Source organism: Vanessa atalanta, chromosome 11, assembly GCF_905147765.1.
Source record: "Vanessa atalanta chromosome 11, ilVanAtal1.2, whole genome shotgun sequence".
Lineage (NCBI taxonomy): Eukaryota > Metazoa > Arthropoda > Insecta > Lepidoptera > Nymphalidae > Vanessa > Vanessa atalanta.
Genome location: NC_061881.1, coordinates 1,213,159 through 1,234,688, shown reverse-complemented (window position 1 = coordinate 1,234,688; position 21,530 = coordinate 1,213,159). Strand labels below are relative to the sequence as shown.

Here is a 21,530-nt window from a genome sequence, read left to right as displayed (position 1 = left end):
CAATATTTTCATATTTTACGTAGTCTCTGTATAAACACACTAAAAAAAATCTTTACCTTCAATTAGTTGATGGTCTTCAAGAGGAGGTGGTCTAGGTGGAGCTTCAGGGTGACGTACTTTTGGAGGTAAAGGAGGTGGACTCTGACGCGGACTGCTAAAATATAAATATTAATATGTTAGTACATTTGTAACAGTTTTTTTTTGTGACTAAATATATTATTGAATGTATCTTACCAATCCCGGACATTCCTTCCGAAGTCGTGCGACATCATGATAGTCTCCGTGGATGATCGCAAGTAGGGCGGCAATGAACGCTGAAAATATGTAAGGTTTTATTCAAGTATTACTAAAATTATATTTAACCCCCTCATGTTCTGACAAACAAAAATTGTGCTCTATCGCCAAGCAGCAATACTTAGTATTGTTGTGTTCCGGTTTTAAGAGGGAGAGGGGAAGGGGGGCGTGGTAAGCGTTCTAGTGCACATTACAATCCTAAAAGAAATGGTGTAAGTTAATATTTGTCGTATTGAACACTTACATAAACGTCATCCCTCAGCGGGTAGTGGTTAACGGAAGATACGTCAGATGGTGGTCCTTTGTTCTTTACGACCTGTAAATATAATTGTTTTTTTTAGACTAAAAATTAATATGTAAAGATCATGATTATATAAAAACATGTTAAGAGATGAATTATTGAAAAAATATGAGAGTTAACTTAAAATGTCACAGTATAGATCTTGACACCTTTGGCTATTGCCATCCCCACTCCTAACACAAACTTACTACTTAAACTAGTAATTCTTTCTAACGGGGCAATGCTACTATATTTATTCGAATTAAAATGTTTGGGTTATATTTATACGCATGATGTACAGTATCAGGTACACTGTAACCAAGCATTTCGTGTCACGATCTGTTCGGTCATGGATATTAATAACAAACTTAATTTCGATATGCTAGAATTATGTATTGGGCATTGTAAACGATAGTTGACTTAGCTAGCTTGCATCTCAAAAACATCTAATGAATATTTGAAATGTGGAAGTTATCAGGTTTTGAATAATATTTACAAAACGAATCGAAGGGCTGGATAAACAGTACGGTGTATAAGAGTGCAGTACCTGTGCGATGCCCTTCTGTATGCACTCGTTGAGCAGGTCGCGGTCGCTGGCGTCGCTGTCGGTCGAGTGCGCGCCTGCAACACACACACGCTTACACACTCGGTACGGACGCTCGGACGGACTAACACGAATAATCTTTCTCTTATTTTTGAATTACTTTTGAATTATTTATTTTGAAGAGCAAGATGTGTTTAGTTATTTAATTTTTCTAAGCAAATTCGTAAGATTTTTAAAATAAATGTTATCAAAATGCCTTAGCCCTATTTAAAACTTTATTTTGTTTACCTTGATTGATATCATCGTTAGAGTTCGTAGCTGGTTCTTCCACTGGTAAACTGAAAAGGACGATCGTAACACATTAAATTGTATTTTATTTTAATTATATTTCTTTCCCTAAACATGAGAGTGGTTTTTATGATGCGCGCGCACAGCGTGACGTGAAATCTACAAGACGAAGTTGCTCATTAAACCTTCAATGTATATTTTATTACAAATTTAAAAGAATACTTAAATTTGAAAGTAAGTGTAGCAGGAAAGTACTATTATCATAGTATTGATTTTTATTTTATTATTAATAAGTATAAGTAAGTATATATATCAATATATTATTTTATATTACTTATTTTTTACATGCAATTAAAACTATTTTTAATTATGCTGATCACGCACGTACGTTATACACGATTTTTTTTAATGTTAGGCATTTTACAAAATTAAAGTGCAAATTGTTAATCAAAAAGAACGATAAATTGAAAGTTAATTTAGGAAAACAAACTATTGTATGTGACAGTCGAGGGTTAAACGAATCACAGAGTACTTACCCGTCATCGAGCAAATCAGAACATAACGGTTCATTTTCAGGCGGGGATATGTCGAGATCAGGGTTTGATTCTTGATTTATGTCTTCGAGTAGCAGCGGTAACTGGAAAATATATTATACCATTATTATAAATATTACAAAAACGTAGCTCATCTTTTAAAATAATATCGTCGCGAATATTGATCATCAATCATTTGATTAACTTTAACATTTAACCATGTAGTTGATGATTATATTTACCTTCGGTTCGTCGTTGATGGTGAGGCTGGAGAGGCTGGTGTTGGCGGAGAACTGCGCCGGCGTGTGCTCCACCACGAACTGAGACGTGCGCTCCTCGAACACGGATATGTTGCGCGGCTCCACTGGAATATTCATCATACCATAAGACATAAGACTAACCGTCGAAAAGTCCCATCTTTATAATTTAAAGTAATAATTTTTACTTTGACTATTAATAAGTACGTGTTATACTATTTTGTTTGAGTTTTAATAAAGAGAAGTCTTTTAAGAAAAGGAACTAAGACAGATCATGTTACAAATTAAAAATTTTTTTAGTAATATGTAATTATTTGTTAACATTAGTTTCAATTGGAATAAAGTATAAATATATCGCAACTGTGTACGATCGTCTTTATGCGATATGAGACTAGTAGTATTCAATTGGATTACTTAGTGTAACACCAATTGAATGACTTAGCTGTTAGAAGTAGGGTATCGCATAAGTGGGCATTCCGGTGGTTTTATTATAACATACAATATTTCGATGGAATTCACCTGTAAGTTTCACATGATTTTTTAGAAACATAGAAAATCACATCCAAATCAGAACATTTTCTTTCGGAACAAAATTTACGTTTAATTTGGCAAACTGGGATTTGAAAAAAAGCATTCGATTCGTGTAAAAGCGAATTACCTCACTTCGTGCATTTTTCTTTTTTTAAACTATGATCACGTGGTAACAACAACAAGTATTAGTTTCAGTGGTTCCTTCAAATGAATCGTTAGCACGTCAGCAGAAACGTAGCCCACCAGCCCTGATATACACTCGGCGTACCTGCGGGCGGCGAGTGCGCGTGCGGCGCGAGCGGCGCGTGCGGCGCGTAGGGCGCGCGCGGCGACTGCGGCACGCTGTGCCCGGGGGAGTCCGGGATCTCGCTCGGGGAGATGCAGCCCGACGTCAGCCGGCTGCAAGCATGCCACGTCCCCACCACTTAAACGGAGTCGTTGTTTACGTCGACGTCGGGGTGGACGGCAGAGACCGACTCGAGTGTGACCACTGTCATCTACCGAGCCGTGAGTCGTAGCGGGTAGGATGCTATGTTCCTCGTGCCCGTTGCTTAAATTGGCTTATTCATTCCTCGAGCAGGAATAAAAAACAAAACTAGCGTAGTGTCCAAAACATTGTAACTTCTCGTCATGTTGTAAATTCAATATTTTTTTTATGTTGCGAGGGAGCAGGTTATTGACTTCATGAGGGTTCATCCCGACTCGGTCACAATTTAGGCAAGAAAATATATCACAAGATAAGTTAAAATATCTTTAAGAAACCCACTAGATGATGCCATGGTCTCTTAAAACCGAATAATCTTATTTAAAATGTAGTCACGATAGGTCACGATGATGTACGTGAGCGAAGCTTATATATAATACCTGTATAAAATAACACATGAAAAGGCGTCTTCTTTAGACTGTAACATCTTACCATCTGAAGAGATTGAGCTAAAAATATTAATGTAATCTAAAACTTTGGAATGACTGACTGCAAGCAAGTTAAACTTAATTTAAATTATACTTTCGTTTGTATAAACATTAACCAATTTGCTACGAGGTTTCGTATACATTATACTGACTGCAATTCGAAAAATACAAAAAGTACAAGTAAATGAATTCTTACCTAACTTCCGAGACCACAGAACCCTGGTCGTCCTGCTGCGAACATTCCGGTAAGGAGCCCAACGAGCTCGACCGCGAGAACATGAGCGGAGTGTCCTCTATGAAGCGCGGCGACGACGTCCGCACCGACGCCGCCCCGGACGCGTCCTGCGGTATCGACACGGGGTCCGTAGCGAATGTTACTGCCTTCGATCCTAAAAGGTAGAGCAGAATACATTGTAATACTTTATAATAAGATATGAGCTCTCTAAATTTAAGATTTTTATTGAAATATATAACGTATTATATGACGTATATAACTATATGTCTTATAATTACCTTCTTTGTCCTTTCCGGAGCTGCTGGTACTTTGCTCCTGTGGACTTAGTTCCACGTTTATGGATGCTTGAGCATTCTTCTTAGCCAAACTGTCTTCTTCGGTTGGCTCCCCTAAGCTACTCAGAGAACTAACTCTAGAGAAATATCCCGGGGTTCCTTCGTCACAGTAGTTTACGGGTTTTTCGGGACTGATCATTCCCGAGCTGAACTTAGTATCAAAGACACCTCGCTTCTCGACAACCGGTTCGGACACCGATGCAGTTGGTGGTGTAGAAATGGCAATATCGTTGTCGTGTCGCGGGGGATCTTCAATAGAACAAGTGTCCTTTTCATCCGAGTGAGTCATTGCTTCTGGGTGTTCTTTCACACTCGATGTTTTTGGCTTTCCATCTTTGCCAATTATACGGAGATCTGACATTGACGTCGCCGTCGAAAATATTATGGGAGTTTCGTAAGGCGTGCCTTCTGTGGCAAAGTGTTTAATGGTGTCTTCGTGGACTGATGGAGCTGGAGGCTCGGATATGTCCGAACCGTTTTCTGATTGATGCTCCGCATATCGCAAAGAGTAGTCGGTTGGTTGATCCAAATCAGTTTCTTGGTAGTCTCCAAACGTATTTGGACTTTCTTTTTTAGAGTACTTTTTGCTTTCAGATTTAGGTTTCTCGGCCGGTTCAGACTCTGTCTTAGTTTCCGAGTATTTTCTACTAAAATCTATTGGTTGGTCGCAAGAATCTTGGTCGACGTCGTAACCAGATTCTGTGTAATTTGTTCTCATGTCTGTTGAACTTCTTGGGGGCGGAATTGGTGGTTGTCCTGTGTATCGCAGGTAACTAGAATCTTTCGCTATGGGCTTGGTACCTTTGAATGAATCACTTCCAGTGTCCATTTTCATTAAGTCTTTGCTTCTTGGTGTTGGTACCGGAACTTTGCCCGTGCGTGTGCCTCTTTCGAAAACAGAATCAGAGTGTGTGCTGGTAACGGAATCTTTACTTTCTGACCTGTTAACATTGTTGGAACTTCCTTCAGATGAGCGCGATACGAGCGCTCCTTTTAATAAAGTGTTGCTACAGCTTAGATAACTAGCCAAGTGAGCACTATGACTAAGCGATATTTGTGACGTCAGAGAACCCATAAGTGGCGAACTGGATGTCATCCTATGTCTCTCTAGGTTCATTGCAATCTGTCTTTCTGTAGCTGTAAAAAGATTTTTTTCTTCTCTATTGCTAGTTGTAGGTGAAGTAGCGGGCTCAATGTTATCACAAGTTTCAGCCAAGTTTTGGTCTAATTCTTGTTCCAGAGCTTTTTGTTTTCTTGCGCCGAGAGTCGGCAGTGCAGGCAAATTCATACTTCTCGCTGTTGTGTCTAATGATATTATGTGTGTCTTTCCGGGTTTAGAGTTCAATAAATTTTTGAGAGCAGCGCTCGATCCCATTGCGATCATTTTGTGCTTTGAGTGAATTAAACTTCGAAGCATCGGTACAGCTCCATGGTCCCACAGAAATTGCTGATCTTGAGGGCACCTCGCTGACAGATTCCACAGAGTACCGCACGAATTGCTTACTACTGTTAGACTTGGAGATTTGAGGTGCTGGAGCAAGACACTTAAACAATTTCTCTCACGGAGAATTTGCCTGTAATCTTCACGTACTGCGATGTGACTGGACACGTTTCGCATTATGCCACCAGCATTCTCCACGATTGCCAAAGTTTTTGTGGGCGAGTTATAGCTTAGCATATCTACGAGAAATCCCAAAGCTCCATCGACTGAGCATAGGGCAACTTTGTTCATAGAGCAATGAGCTGTAAGATTCCAAAGTGCAGAGAGAACGGATTTTAGGGTTGCTTCTTTTTGGCATGTCATAGCCGCTTTTGTAAGTCCTTTTACAGCACCTACTTCTCTTAAAACTTGTTTGCTGTTTGTGTCTGCTCTCCATGAAAGGTTTCTGAGTACAGCTGCTGTGACCTGAAATATGAAAATATGTTGTTAAATATATTAAACGAGTCTAAGATGTAGTATATACTTTGTAAATAACAGTAAACACTGACCTGTCGCATATCATCGTTCGGTGACTCTAATTGTTCGACCAGCGCTAACATGAAGTCTTTAAACGAGCATAGTAAAGATTTGTTGTTGCCGTCTCCAAAAGTCAAGTTAGTTAACGTCATACCAGCGTATTTTCTCATTGTCAAACATGTATTGTCATCAGTTCTGCTTCCATGTGCTGCTTGGTCTCCACTCACCAATGCCGCTAGAGCTTGCAATCCTCCTAATTGACAAACTACATGACGATGTTCCTCATCAAAAGATAATTTCATTAATGCAGCCACACTTTGGCTAGGATGTTTAGTTACATCATCTTCTATGGCTTCCTTTCCTTCTTTTCTAGCTTCTACCAAATCTTCTAGTACATAACAATATTCTCTTACTTGTTCTAGCAATCTCCACACTCTTGCTTCTCTTCTACCAGCTTTATCATCAGTTTGCGTGTGAATAATATTTCGAAGAGCTTTTGCAGCACGATCTCTAGTTTCTCTGGCTACTTTCGAGTGAATTAATTGAACCAATAATGGAATACACCCTGCTTGTCTCATTGCAATACAACTTTCAACAGACCTACTCATATCTAGAAGAGGTCCACTTAGATCGGCGTTATTTTCAGGTGATAAACTCAGTAAGGAAATAAGTGAGCATACACATTCCATTTTATTTTCTAAGTTCGATGAAGAGCGTGGTCCGTCTGATCCATTACTAGAGAAACTTCGTACACTTGCTGAATCATGACCCGTCCAAACATCCCGTTCTCCAGGCCACGTCCCTCTATATAATTGCGAGGCTCTTTTATCGCGTTCACTCGATCTAGCTGCGCTTTCCAACCCATAATGCAAGGTACTTCTGTAATTTGTTCTGTGCGGTCGGTCTTCTTGTGATGTATAATTGGAAGATTGAGGTTTTGTTGCTCTTTTTGGAAGATCACCAGCTTTCTTTTGCGTTTGATTGTCATCACCCTCCGCCTCATCATCTAAGAAATTGGGGTTGGTAATATCACTACGTTCGTCAAATTCATCCGGTGATGGCGAATGATCGAGAAAGTGTGGTTTAGGTATACGACATTCGATGTTAGATTTTGACGGTAGGTGATAATCATCGTCAAGAAAATGCGGCCGGCGTGAGAGAGGATCAGAATCAAGATTATCTAAGTCAAGAGTAAGATCGCGGTTGCGCGCTTTGTCGATCGGTTTCGGAGCGAGGTGTTTGGAATATCTGGGTTTGGTATCTTTTGGGTTCGGTAAGCGGCGCGCATCCGACGAAATTGGAGAAGAGGCATTTAAAGGTCTCCGAGGTTCACTAGAAGTAGATGGGGTGCAGTCTTCGCTGGCGGATGGCCCAGAGTCAGTTAATGGCGAATTTGAAGAGTCCATACTGCTCCAAGGATCTACCATAACTTCGTTCTCCAACTGTAACAAAAATACAGAGACGGTAAAATATATTCAAAGCAATAAATTAATAGTCTGTATCTATAAGATTTATCTGTATTTTTCTTAAGCGGCTTAAGAAGAATACAGCCAAAATAATTAATTACCGTTAACCGGTCAAGGTCAAAACTCACGCACATACAAGTATGATTGGCGTTAAAAAGAACACTCACTCATATGATTCAAAGATAAATATTTCTTTTTCGTAATTTACACAATTATCGTATCAACAATTAATGTTCTTCTAAGCATTACAAAATAAAATAACCTTTTCTTTTTGCATATTATTAAAGCGAACAGTAGAGAGGCATCGTATTTTATAATGGCATCAACTTTCATACAATACACGAATTATATTGCATTTTTATTCGGTATTGTGTTAACAAGAAAGTGAATCATTCTCTTTAAAGCACATAGAAAGACAAAATACAAATTGAAAGCGGTTTTCTTTTAAGCTTAACAGGTTAATACTGGCACTCAAGAGTAAATTAAAGTAATCATGACTGATGGTTTATTGCTGAAGAGACAAGAAAACTGTAATGTTCATATAATCATTAAGGTTGCCGTCTTTATTGGAGAAAGTAGAGTGTGTTAGCTATGAAGCATTGCTTTATGTGCAATTTATAATTAAAATAAAACTCATGTATAGAGTGCAATGCATTGAAGCCTAATGTGGCGTAATTTTCAATTTTTTACTACATTAAAAATACGTTTTTCAAATGCGGTTAGTAAGTATGAGGAAAACTATATATTATATTTAGTATATAACGTGAGGTGATAATATTACTTATATGCTTTAGTAAGTAGACAATGGACAGTGGCGGACGAATGGACAATAAACGAGGCATGCTAATGTTCCGTTTCCAACACAATGGCTCGGCGCCGACAAATGGCGTCGGGAAACTGACTAATTGGATCCAGGTTCTGATAAGGTTTTTTACTTTGTATTTTTATATATATATATTCGCAAATAAATGGCAATAAATCCTAAATGGTATTAAAAATATTTATTTAGCTTTGCCCTTAAGTATATGACGTAATATTTCCTTTAAATTAATAAAAAAGTATATAGATGGTACAAACTAACGAAACCTTAATAACATTTATTTACGAAGGCATCATTAAAATAATATGTATTATTTAACAAATGAAACACGACTCTTGGAATTTATGACATCGAACGGAAATGATTCCAATGTTAGTAAATGTTTATACGACTATGCCGATGACGCTAACTACAAACTTACCAAATCGCTATCATTAGACGTGGTCGCGTCATCCAATGGGTTTCCATTTTCTACATCCACGCCGGAATCGTTTGGATCACCTCTTCGTCTAACAACTTCATTTCTGACAATGTCATGAAAGTTCCTTAGAGAATTGAAGTTGAAACGAAGGTCTGTCGTAAAATCGTCGTACAATTTGAATTGGTTAGCATTGAATTCAGTGTCGTTGTCTAAGATGTCATGACTTTCCACAACGTTAGAACGATTCGAGTTCTTGTTTGTAAACATCACTTTATAATAATCACGATTCATTATTTCACTATTACTTAACGTTCTTCTAATTTTAAATTAAGTTTCCGTTAAGTCTGCTTTTCATTGTAAATAATAAATGAATTGCCTGTTCGATTATTTTAAAAAGTTAGGAATGATTTTGAAGCAGTTGCGTCGAATACCGGTATAACATGAATGATGTATTGGGTACGGCCGTAGTAAACTTGGCACGGTTATCTAACGCATGTAAAATTAGTTTCGTATCAAAATAATGATAACGTCTTTCACATAGGATGAATACTAATTACTCAGACACTGTTTTCTTTGTATTACATCGAAGACGAAATTTTGTTAATTTTTTTAAATTCTTTGGTCATTATTATCGGTTACTTTTCGTTTTAATTATTGAAACTATTCAAGCGTTTAAAACAACTTAGCATTTAAATATTCAAATCAAAATATTGGACCGAATACTGGCAGTAACAATTTGGCATGGCATTGTATTGACTTGAATATGAAATCCGAAAATACTTGATATACTCCAGAGCACTATTACTCTAATATTTGAACGGGCCTTAGAGCTAATATTGTAAAGAGATCATTACTCTCTGACTGCGTAACAATAATAAACATCTGACCGCTATAGTTTAGACTCGTTTAGAAATAGGTCATAGGTATTTATCATATTTTGTAAGTGAAACTTTGTTTAGTTACTTAGTCGCCCCTATTGAACTAGATTAATTTTTAGAGCTATATATATACGCGTGGATTACTTTCATTCCGAAAAGATAATTCTATCTTGTCTAGGTTATTAACTAATTTAGTGGAATACTTGGATTTGGATAGCACGTATCAATAACGGTATTTACAGTAAAATCTTGTACCGATGAGAAACATTAATCAAACGAGACGTTGTTCCGGTGAAAAGATACCAAAGTTATAATAATATTATGATTTCTGTTAAGAAGTCCTTTGTTTGTAGTAAAACCGTCTGACGAGACAAAATTGGCGTTGACAAAATATTATGAATGAGTTTCACGCGTTACAAATCCATGATGTCATCTAAGCTGTTTGTACAGTCTGTGTCTGAGTGACAGTAGGTGATAAGATTTGCAGGTTTTAGAGTTTTGCGCTTAGGGAATAATAAGCCAGCATCTGTCGTTTAAATTTCAGCCATATATTCACCCGTTGGAGCAACGTGGTGGAATCAACTTTTGTTGAGACTGTGAGGTTAAGACTATTACTTGCTACTAATTAAACATAATGTTATCACATTCTCACGTTAAAGTACAAAAACAATGGGCAAATGTTGAAATATATCGACCCAATTATTTTTATAATGAAACGTATGTACGTATGTTTTGTATAATATATATTCATATATATTTGCAAACCATCATATGGCGTCCAGTCACTGGAAATCAAAAATATACCTACAGCTTTGCGAAAAAGGATACAGAATTTAAACAAAATTTGCGAACGATCGACGATTTCTCAAAGGGTATATTTTTTCTCAATAATCAGAAACGTTCAATACAAGGAAGTGCATCCGCCGATTGTTTAAAAACATTCAAAGCTGCGTGCATTCTCATAATGATTATAATATCGTTCGGCCACATGTTACAGACATTAACAGCGAGGCGGACAGATGGACAAAAATACATTAAATCTCGACGTTACTCCGAAACTATCTTCTGTTGGAGGTTTACGATGGAACGCTCTTCAAGGTTCTATTATTTATTATCGGAAAACTTTATCTTTCATGATCTAAATTCAGCATGTAGCGCTTATTTTAATAGTTTTCTATGATTTTATCTGGGTAGGTACAATCCCAAATGATTCCGATATAAGTAGTTAATTTTTGAAAATAAATAGTATCGATAACGTAGTCGGTAATTAAAAATAATGAACTACTCGAAAACTTTATTTTTTCTTTAGTTTGTACTCTGTCTCTAATAGGTATATATTCTGCGTTTCGTCAGAATATAATAAATATATAGTAGGTATTCTTTTATTCACGGTCGGTAACATTTCCGTAGCGCCGCGAACTCAGTTATTACAAGATCCCTTGACCTGAATCCGACGTCTGCGATAATTCGATAGCCCTTAAACTTTCTTAGATTTTTAAGTGGCTTCAGGTCTCAGTTTTTATTTCTACATACGTAATACAATGGACTAGACATTTTAAACGTTAGACCTTATTATATTTATTAAAGTTAGTAACTTTATATAGAAATATATTATTAATATATAGACAACAAAATATCAAACAAAAATCAACAAGCAACCTCCTACTATTATATATGTGTGAAATTTTATACTCCAACTTATATATACATTATGTATTTATATAATATGTGTATTTTCTTATAATTAATATGTACTAAAACCGCAGCTATCGATGTAAATAATAATAAAAGCTTCCGTCACACACAGCGAGGTCAATGAACTGACTTATATAATAGACAGTGAAACTAAAGGTCGTTGATTCTAGTGATCGCATTCAATTAAGTTAAGTGCAGGTCAGCTAAGGAGAAGCTATTCATTTCACTAAAAATTACAGGCTTTCGTTATGTAACGTGCGAATAAAGAACAAATACGCTCTATGTACCCATTTCATAATCATTAACTAGTTTATCAGTTTGCTAAGGCTTTATTACCTCTAATAAGAGAACTAAACAATTATACTAAAATAATTGTATAATCATTACATCCCTATGTATGCTTAGATCTTTTAAATTACACAACGGGTTTTGGTGCGGTTTTTTTTAATAGATAGATTGATTCAATAGGAAGGTTTATATGTTTAATACATGCACAATATTAGTATAATAGTAGAGAAACACTGATTAATTTAGAAGTTTCTAAAGTTATGTCGTAAATAAACACATTTTTTGCGCTTACATTGCAAACGCGGGCTCAACCCTACGAGATAGATCAAAATAATGTACTACAGTATTGTACACCTTAAAAAGGTCTTCAAAGTCCACGATGGTATATGTCTACCTCTTAGGGATAGCCCACAACAACCATTTTTTATCCTTTACTTTTTACGAGAAATAATGGCTTATTTTCGAAGCGATTTTAAGCAATACGGCATTAATCCCTATCCAATAAAGTACCATAAATACATTGGGCATTTAATATAGATTAATATAACCCTTTACAGCATGTAATTTAAATGAATATTTTCGAAGATATTTCGATTGGAGCGGATTTAAAATGCAGGGACATAGCGGTTAGTATTGTCTAATGACTGAAAAACTGTGAACGTTGTAAGACATTCTGTAATATATTTAGTATCAGTATTCCACCCGTGCCGAAACCGGGGCGGGTCGCTACTATACTATATATGCTATATACTAGTTGTCACCCGTGGCTTCGCTCACGTTTTAGGCTTTGGTCGTCAAGTAGTTAGAGTTCAAGCTTGTTTCATACCAAACATTATCAAATTAGGTTCAGAGATTTCGGCCGTGACAGAGCAACAGAAAGACAGATAGAATTACTTTTGCATTAATAATATTAGTATGGATTTACCGCCACATAACACTTTTTACCCCAAATGTTAAGTCAAATTAAGTTGGCTTTAACTTTGAATACAAAAATACAATAAAATAAAACGAGAAAAAAACACAAACACACGAATGAATGAACATGAGCTGTGAAAAAAATACACAGAGTAGGAAGTCAAAGAGTTATATTTAGAAGATTTGACTGAAACTGAACACGGTTAAATTTAGACATACTGACAAGTATAAAAAGGTTTTAGTATACAAAACGTACACACATGTACATTAAAACATTATTCTTAAATAGAAGACAGTCGGACAAATGGTCAGACTGGTGGTAAATTCAAATTCCTTTATTCTATATAAATCAATCAAATGAAACGAATTAATTTTACAATTAAGCGTTTTCGAATCGTCAATATTTAAACACTACCACTATAGAAGCATTACCCATAGTTATCGTAGTCAAAGTAAAAAAACTATCACCTTGTCGGAAAAAACAACTTGATTCGAGAAGAACCGGATAAACAAACTTAAGGAGATTCTCATTTGTCGCTATCGATATTAAACGATTACATTACACTTTCTTACGAGTCATATCAACGTTTACTTAAACCGACCGCCAACGCGCTTTTAACAATGAGAACCAAGATACTAACGACGTCTCTAGAGACTGTAATTACACTGACTCACTCACGCTTCCACTCGGGAACACTGCCAAAATATTGCTATTTGACGGTACAATAATTTATGACTTCAATCAAAGATGGATCCTAAGAACTTCTTTGATAATATGTATGTTCTATTAAAGAAGCATAGTAAATAGCACTCAGGCGAAGCCGCATGAATCGGACTAGTTTAAATTGAGAACAATTAATTAACAATGAATAAAGATTTTCATATCGTGCAGGCGAATACAAAACGAAGGTCACACGCTCAAGATTTATATAAATCAATTGAATAAATCAAGCTGAAATATTTCAGCTTGATATATTCAATTAAAAAAAAAATCGAAGTCGACAATAGCAAGAATATAATGCGATCAAATGTAATTCTTTCATCACACAAAGCCAGCCATTAGATACACGAAAGCAAACCGAACACTTACAGAAAACGGTGAAAGTGATGTTATGGAATTTTGCGATGCACCCAACTATTATGGTAATTGGAGTGAAACGCGTACACGGTATGGCGCAAGCGTGATAGATGAGTTCATGCTCAACCCTAAGGTGAGTGAATCTTAATGAGAAGCAATATAACTATGATTTAACATACACTAATAGAACAAAACGATATCGTGTATTCCGTTCGTGAGCGATGAAATTTGAAACTCGTTCAATTTGAATGATAATTATTAGCAACTCTATGTTAATCTTAACACATTTTAATGTTTTTGTAATTTAATTGTTGGAAAAGAGTAGTGTTTTGGCTTGAATCTACATTGCAAATAGGTGGTAACTTTGAATTTCATTTAATCTTGTAAATTGACTACTTAAAAGTTCTCGCATGAGCCTACTTGAATTATGTACATACCAATTTAATTTGATAATAGTTAAAATAATTATGGTAAAAATTACGTAAATATAATAGAATTTTTAACTAAATAAACAGTTTAAAAAGTAGCAAAGACGGCGAGTGAAAGTGAGATACATTAAGACAATCATTCATTCGATCGAAAGATCGATTGAATCGCGAACAATACGCCGCTACCTCCACCGCTGTCTGGGGAACGGTGACGAAAAGAAAAAGTTCATTTCGCACGAAGCATCATGTCATATCGTTACGAATAACGTTATATTCGTTACTTGCTCTGTTTCCTTCGACCTCAATAATTGTTTTAGTTTAATTCATTTTTGAATTTTACAAAAAAAAAACCCACATGAAATTCACTATTCATTCGAAATGTATTATTTTCACCCAAATATTTATAAAGAAACACTATGCAAAGGAATACTGTATGTTCATGAATTTAATTTAACTTAAATGCTAATATTAAATATAAAATGTTTTTTTTTACCCGTTTGATTTTTCATTTAACATCATAAAGATGTTTTGACTGTTAACATAACAAAATGCAAAAATATGAATTAAATAATTATATGTATAATTGAATATACATATAATTATATGAATTATATATTATATGTATAAATATGAATTAATGAATTACTGATTATTACTAATATTAGTACTGATTATATTAAAATAATCATTATTGTCATTGAACAGTATTTTATCAGAACAGATATAAAGTCGAAAACGGCGGCTAGTGGGATCAAGACATAATACTCTTATTAATAAGCTAATAATTTTGAAATAGGGAAACTGCGTCGCCGCATTGCAGAGCACTATATGTACTTACCTCGCTCTTTCACGTTTGACAAGTCATTACATCAATAAATACTATTACGTGATTTATCTTGATTCATAGCTGGTAACAGATATAGATATACCACGATGATTATGATATGATATGATTATTATCTAATATAGACTATGATCATTTATTAGAAATATATATATATATATTTTTAATATTTATTTATCATTTAAAGAAAAGCAAATGACATGTGCTAATCGGCTTATCAACATTGACGCAGTAAATGTGCTGTCAGTCTTCAACCGTAATTCTCAACAGTATAAAGTAGTATTAAAAGTCTCGTTGAGTATTACGGACATGCACAAAAATAAAACAACAACAAAGAAAAATTAAGATTGGAAAATTATAAACATATGGATTATTCATAATAATACGATTACTATTTCCGAGAGTGTATACATTATAAAAACAATATTTCTACGTTATTATTGGAACATTTTGCTACATTTAATTATTGTACTAAAATCTTAATTTAGGATTCAACAGCTTCAAAATTATTTATCATATATTTGCCTTTAAATCAATAAGATTAATATTTAATCGCATTAACAATCATTATATAATCTGTGTTTATTATTTCTCTTATTGACATTTGCATTTATAATTTAAAAAATTAAGATTAATTCTTGATCAATCTTGACCATGTTTAGCACGAATTAAATTTTTCTTACATATAATAGTATTTTATATTGATGGAAAATATGTTGCTATAATTCTAAAACTATATTTAATTATGAGACAATCCATCCAGATATGTTACTTATTAACAAACGTAACATTATCTAACATTCTTAACCGATGATACGAAATGACTACAACGAGGACCGCGTGATTAGCATCTTAAGAATACATTGTGAACCTGAGAACAATGGATGCTATTCACAGCTGTTACTATAGCAGGTTCATTTTTAGAAGCAAAAGTTCGCTTTAAATCGCTTTTTTAACGTATAATAATTGCAAATGCTAGTATTTTACATACATCCAATGCAAAGCATGATAGAATAGTGTCAAGTGAGCTTTAAATCTTTTCTTTGAAAGAAGAGAAGGCAGCAGCGGGTCGTTTACAATATGTTACTTTAGTTTCACTAAGCTCCACCGCGCGGTTCCACACGCCTTCAATTTCATCGCTCCTCTCCCTTAGATCGTAGCGTGATGTTGAGTTTGCAACCTTTCTTAAATAATGGTCTATCTAACACAAGATTTGTGATTTGGAAGAGCCCTATATTACCTACCTATTTCAAACATACACATGAACTCATCAGTTTGAAACCATTATCGAAAATTGCACATTGAAAACACATACATACTAAAATTAGTATTCAACGTGCTCTCGGATCCATTTATAAATAATAATACATTTTAATATTAAATTTTTTTAAGCCTATTTCTATCAATAACCAACAGAAAAATGTTGCATAATAGCCGTTAAAGAAAAGTAAGCCATTTTGAAACCAGAAGGTAATAAAAGAGAAACTTTTATACTGATTTACGATTATCGCACATCTTAGTAAGTAGTGCCAACAGAAATAGAAAACTTGCCACATAAAAAATAAGAAACAATAATGTACCTAGTTTTTATATGGTTTTAAATTTTTCTTTGTACTGATATGAATTACCTTTTGAATGAAAATAGATAGGTACATGTCCGGTCCTAGGATTCACCTCATGCTAACAGCAATTACACTGGCACGTGTACCGTTCAAACCAAAACTTAACATAGCTACTTTATATCTGTATATAGATAAATATTTACATATATTTTTAATGATTGTATTAATAAAGGCGTTGTTAACGACACTGATGAGTTCGCACAATGCCCTTTAATATACGCGGTCACTGTTGCTTTATGGAGGCATATAAAGGTAATATCAGGCTTTAGTATCTCACTCGTGAAATGTTTAAAATCGACATACGATGATATAATACTTTGATGCGTGTATCTTTTATAATTATGATTATTATAAATAATGTCGCTTATCACTTTCTGATACTTCACGTAATATTCGAGACTGTTCTTACAGAATAGCTACTTCTATATGAGTAAAAAGTTACCCAGGAAATAATGCTTAGAAGTTATATAAAGTAGGGTAATAATTCACATAGACATAACGACATAATATGAAAATGTGAGAATGCACAGATCAAAAAGTAAAAACTAAAACAATAAGCTCGTGTAACACGGATGGAAAACGAAATCTCAAGACATATGTATATATTTACTGCATAAAACGTAATATATATTCATAAAATTTATATATTCTATTTTATTTGTGTGTATATAAATTATTAAACATTAAAAACCTCAGACACTTATCAATAATAATAACATTTTTACTTGATTTTCATAAAATTATATAAGAAGGTATACAAAAAACGCTAAAATAAAACTTTTATAAAAATACATATAATTTAATGTCGAATAATGAGACAATTACTTGACAATATATCTACTTTTTTTTAGACTTGAGACTGTTTAAACGCTGACTGACGCCAGTTTTACCAATCCGACTAAATACTGAACGGTCATTGGTCGTCTATTCCGGCATCGGCTTCCATCGACCAATTACAAATAAGATTAAAATAAAATAATTTTTCTTTGATCATCGTTTCTGAAACTGGAGTCAATTAACATTTACTACGTGGCCTCGATTAAGAAAAAACTAAAAAAAAAAAAAAACTAATTGAGTTCATCGCCCCGACGTTAACATAATTATAAGATAGAGATTAACGTAACAGGAAAAACATGCGAATTCTATTCAAAAGTACGAAATGAATTAAGTTGTTCAAAGCAATTATATTAAAGACGAGCCGGCGATAAAATGAAAGTGAGCGCTGTTATATGGCATACATGCGGCTTGTTTATTAAATTACATTTGCTGTATTCGATTTTCAACTTCAACTATACATTAGATTTTAAACTTTAGCTTTATATATATCTGGTAATAAAAATATGCAAGCACACAAAAATAAGAAACAAAAAAAAAATACAAATTAAACATACATCAAAGGCACGGAAATGTCATATAACACATAAAAACAAATGTGAAACAAACAACAAATTATTTTTCAATTAAACATTTTTTTTAATCGTGTTTATAAAAACAGCCTTGTAAGATAAATAGGACCCAGAGACGGTGGCTTGACCCGTACTGAATGCGAAAGACGAAAGTCTGTTGGCATAACTTGGGAGATGTCTACATTCAGCAGAGGGATGCTGCAACTTGTAGATAGATAGACAGAAAATTATAAAATATTTCTCGGTACTCTCAATTTGTTACGGTAACTGTTTAATTTAATAAGAGCTTTCTTTGATTATTATAATCATGAATATATAATCACATAAATAATGATGAATTAAATCCAGTGATCCAGATCGTTATATATTTCTCGCATTGCGTTCGCCACGTAAATTAGCTGTTTCTCTTCATCATCATACAACATTACGCGTTACTTTTACTTTTAATGAAATTCTATAGTCACTTGAATGTGAAACAGCGAAAATTATCGTTACACACAAACATGTGAATTATGTGCTTATTTCTAACTTAGTTTGTTAAATGTTTTAATGAATTAGATTTATGCTATGTTGCAATTATAATGATAAACAATCATCTACACGGTAAAGTTTTATGATAATTAAAATATGAAAACGAATAATAATACCGATGAAAATTTTCTTAGTATAATGACTTTGACAACTGAACAGGAGAAACGATTATAACTTCATAGTTAGTTAGTCGAAAGCGACTAACTAACTATGTAGTTATTATTTTTAAGTATGTTGCATTTGTATATCACCTAGCAGATAATACGGCTAAAAAGATTACGGTTTTTTTTAGACAATTCCATCACAATGCGAGAGGTAACTATATAACTTGATTACAATAGATTTGAACAATGCAATGAATTCTTTGATAGAAGGTGAAAATGGTAATGCTGGAGGCACTTTTGGATCTAATTAAGCTTCTCATATAGAACTTGAAAATAGTCATTTGAACTGTACATTTCAAAATAATTAATCGACGAAGTATATTATATAAAAGATTGCAAGCATATTGATTAGTTAAGTTGACTGTCCTGCATACATTGGTTGGTACATAAATTGAATTGTATATAGGGACAATAAAATAAATATGATTAAAATTAATTCCTTGTCGCAGTTTGATTTGCAAAAGACTGTCTTAAGAACCGGTAGTAGCTTTACATTTAATTTTACACCAAATATAACGATCAAAATTTGGCTACAGGATACTTAAAAACATATTTATGTTTTGAATAGCAATGTGATTGTTTATAAAAAATATTTAGTTCCATAGTATTGAAATATTTAACCTTACTCATAAATTATCTAAAGTATATCTCATTGAGTCCAAAGGCATTGAGTTAAAAGGCTTCACTTTATGTTAGCTTAGTTCCCGTAAAACGGAAGGACTTTGTAATATCCAACCGGATGAGGTCAAGTATGGTGTCGACATCTAAAATAACGAAGCGTGAAGGTACCGAGGAAGTAATGGCCTGAATTTCAGACTATTGATAGGCGTTTCACATTGAATAATTAAGGAGTTTATAATCATTTGTTTGAGAAACTTTAAGAATTGGGGTTAATTTGATTCTTAGCAATAGGATAGTCGTTACTGATCGTTTGCGAGGAATATCAAGATTATGATATTTCAGTATCACCGAGATTATTCATGAAATAATCTTTTATAAGTACCGTAAAGGATGGGCTAAAGTCTATTCCCCAAATGAAAAGATTTTGGAACCTATAGTACCGCTGTGCTGGTTCCGGAGTTTTGTCAAATTAAACTAAAGCAAGATTCCTTCACGAAATGAATTAACAACAATAAAATATTCAATGGTACTTGGGTCTGAACCCGTAATCGTCGGTTAAGATTCAATAGTAAATGTTGAAAAGAATTATCATTATCATCTATCAAATTTCTTTTAAAAGCACTGGAGAGGCAAATATGTACAAAAAAAAGGACCTATTACAATTACAGTTGGTATAGTAACTAGTATTTATGTAAATACAAAAACTAGTTTAAATAATGGAGAAACTTTTTTTTTATAATCAATTGAATGCGAGTATTCATTAAATTCGTTGAAAATTCAATTCAAAGATGTGAAACAACAGAGGAGGTTACGCAAGAAAACTCGACGGCCCTGTGCCATAGTTGGATGGCTTCTTGGTATGGGCGAGACTTAATTTATATGTAATTCGTTTTTTAACATTTTATTTTTATTAACAGATTGTTCATTTACATTGGCATTATATCAATATTATCAAAATATGTATGTTAAAGTAACTCTTTTTGTCTGTTGCTTTTTCACAGGCAAACAACTGAATCGCATTTGATGAAATTTAGTATCAAGCAAGTTACTTTTTTTATGCCTTACACTTGACGACCAACCATTAAAACGCGAGCGATGCCGCCGAAATGCATAGTACTAACATTTCTTTAAAAATAAGGGCATTGTTACACATACATATCTTATACGATACTATTAAATCTTATATAATAAAGATGTTCAAATATATTCGAATTAAATCAGAAATAATAAGCTATAAGCATACAAAGACTTCTACTATTGCAATAACAATTCATATAGTTACTTAGTCACCGAATACGGACCTGACGGTTTGAATGGTGCATATAAATTAGGAGCGTAGGAAGCCCGGGACATTGCTAGCAAAATACACAAACCACGCGATGTGTTCGTTTTAAACATATTAACGAAAAGGACAGATATAGCAGACGTTAGGTAATAAACTATTGCGCTTTCTTTTCAACCTTCAGGTTTACACGGATAGCGTAGTCCGTTATTATATTTATATCATTAACTGGAAGGCGTCGTGGTGTCGCTGCTGGCGACAGGTTGGACATACGAAGACTACCTTTAGTCTGTTTGTAGTACGATACATATAAGCGAAATAGGTCGTAACCTGGTAAATAGACAGTGGATACGATAACGATCACAATATTTGTATTCCACTCGTAAATAACATTGTTAGGACTGCTTGATGTTTGTTGATTAATAGTTGGTAGATTTTATCAGGTCGAATGATTAGGATAAACAAATCTTTAATTACTACAGTCTATAGTCTTAAATTCCTCTTTACTGTGCAATAAAAATACTTTTAAGACCTTTTAATATTGTTAAGCCTTAAATTTTCTTTCCACTTGTTTGTGCAATGAACATAATACGTATTATTATTAATTTTTAAATCACTGAATAGGAAAATGTAGACCTAATTAGCTTCTCCTTAATTACCTTCACGAGTATTGTTTTCAGACTACGTGTTGCTAATAGTAGGTAAGGTTTTATATATTTCAAAGCAGTCTATGAATGAACGATAGTAACTTGATACAATTAATTTAAAAAATGAAAGTGACTCGGTATTAAATTTAGAATCATTAATATTTATATTAATCGTGATTTTATGATCTAAATGAAAAGTGCAAGATTAATTACAACAGATTCCGTTAAATTGATTACGAAATCGAGTGAAAGTTAGAT

At 34.0% G+C, this 21,530-nt stretch overlaps 1 protein-coding gene across 2 annotated transcripts in view; it reads right to left on the bottom strand.

Moving 5' to 3' along the window:
- LOC125067413 (adenomatous polyposis coli protein-like) overlaps positions 1–21,530 on the bottom strand; it is a 61,512-nt gene that overhangs the window by 5,897 nt on the left and 34,085 nt on the right. Inside the window, exons 2-13 of one of the 2 annotated variants that reach the window (XM_047676012.1) lie at positions 8,874–9,249; positions 6,199–7,608; positions 4,153–6,115; positions 3,836–4,028; positions 2,996–3,126; positions 2,182–2,303; positions 1,943–2,043; positions 1,407–1,456; positions 1,122–1,195; positions 539–610; positions 235–314; positions 57–154 (exon numbers count right to left, since the gene is read on the bottom strand). In XM_047676012.1, the coding sequence (XP_047531968.1) occupies positions 57–154; positions 235–314; positions 539–610; positions 1,122–1,195; positions 1,407–1,456; positions 1,943–2,043; positions 2,182–2,303; positions 2,996–3,126; positions 3,836–4,028; positions 4,153–6,115; positions 6,199–7,608; positions 8,874–9,164 (4,585 nt within the window). In that variant the 5' untranslated portion in view covers positions 9,165–9,249. The remainder of the gene's footprint in view (positions 1–56; positions 155–234; positions 315–538; positions 611–1,121; positions 1,196–1,406; positions 1,457–1,942; positions 2,044–2,181; positions 2,304–2,995; positions 3,127–3,835; positions 4,029–4,152; positions 6,116–6,198; positions 7,609–8,873; positions 9,250–21,530) is intronic. The other variant, XM_047676013.1, reaches the window with a different exon arrangement.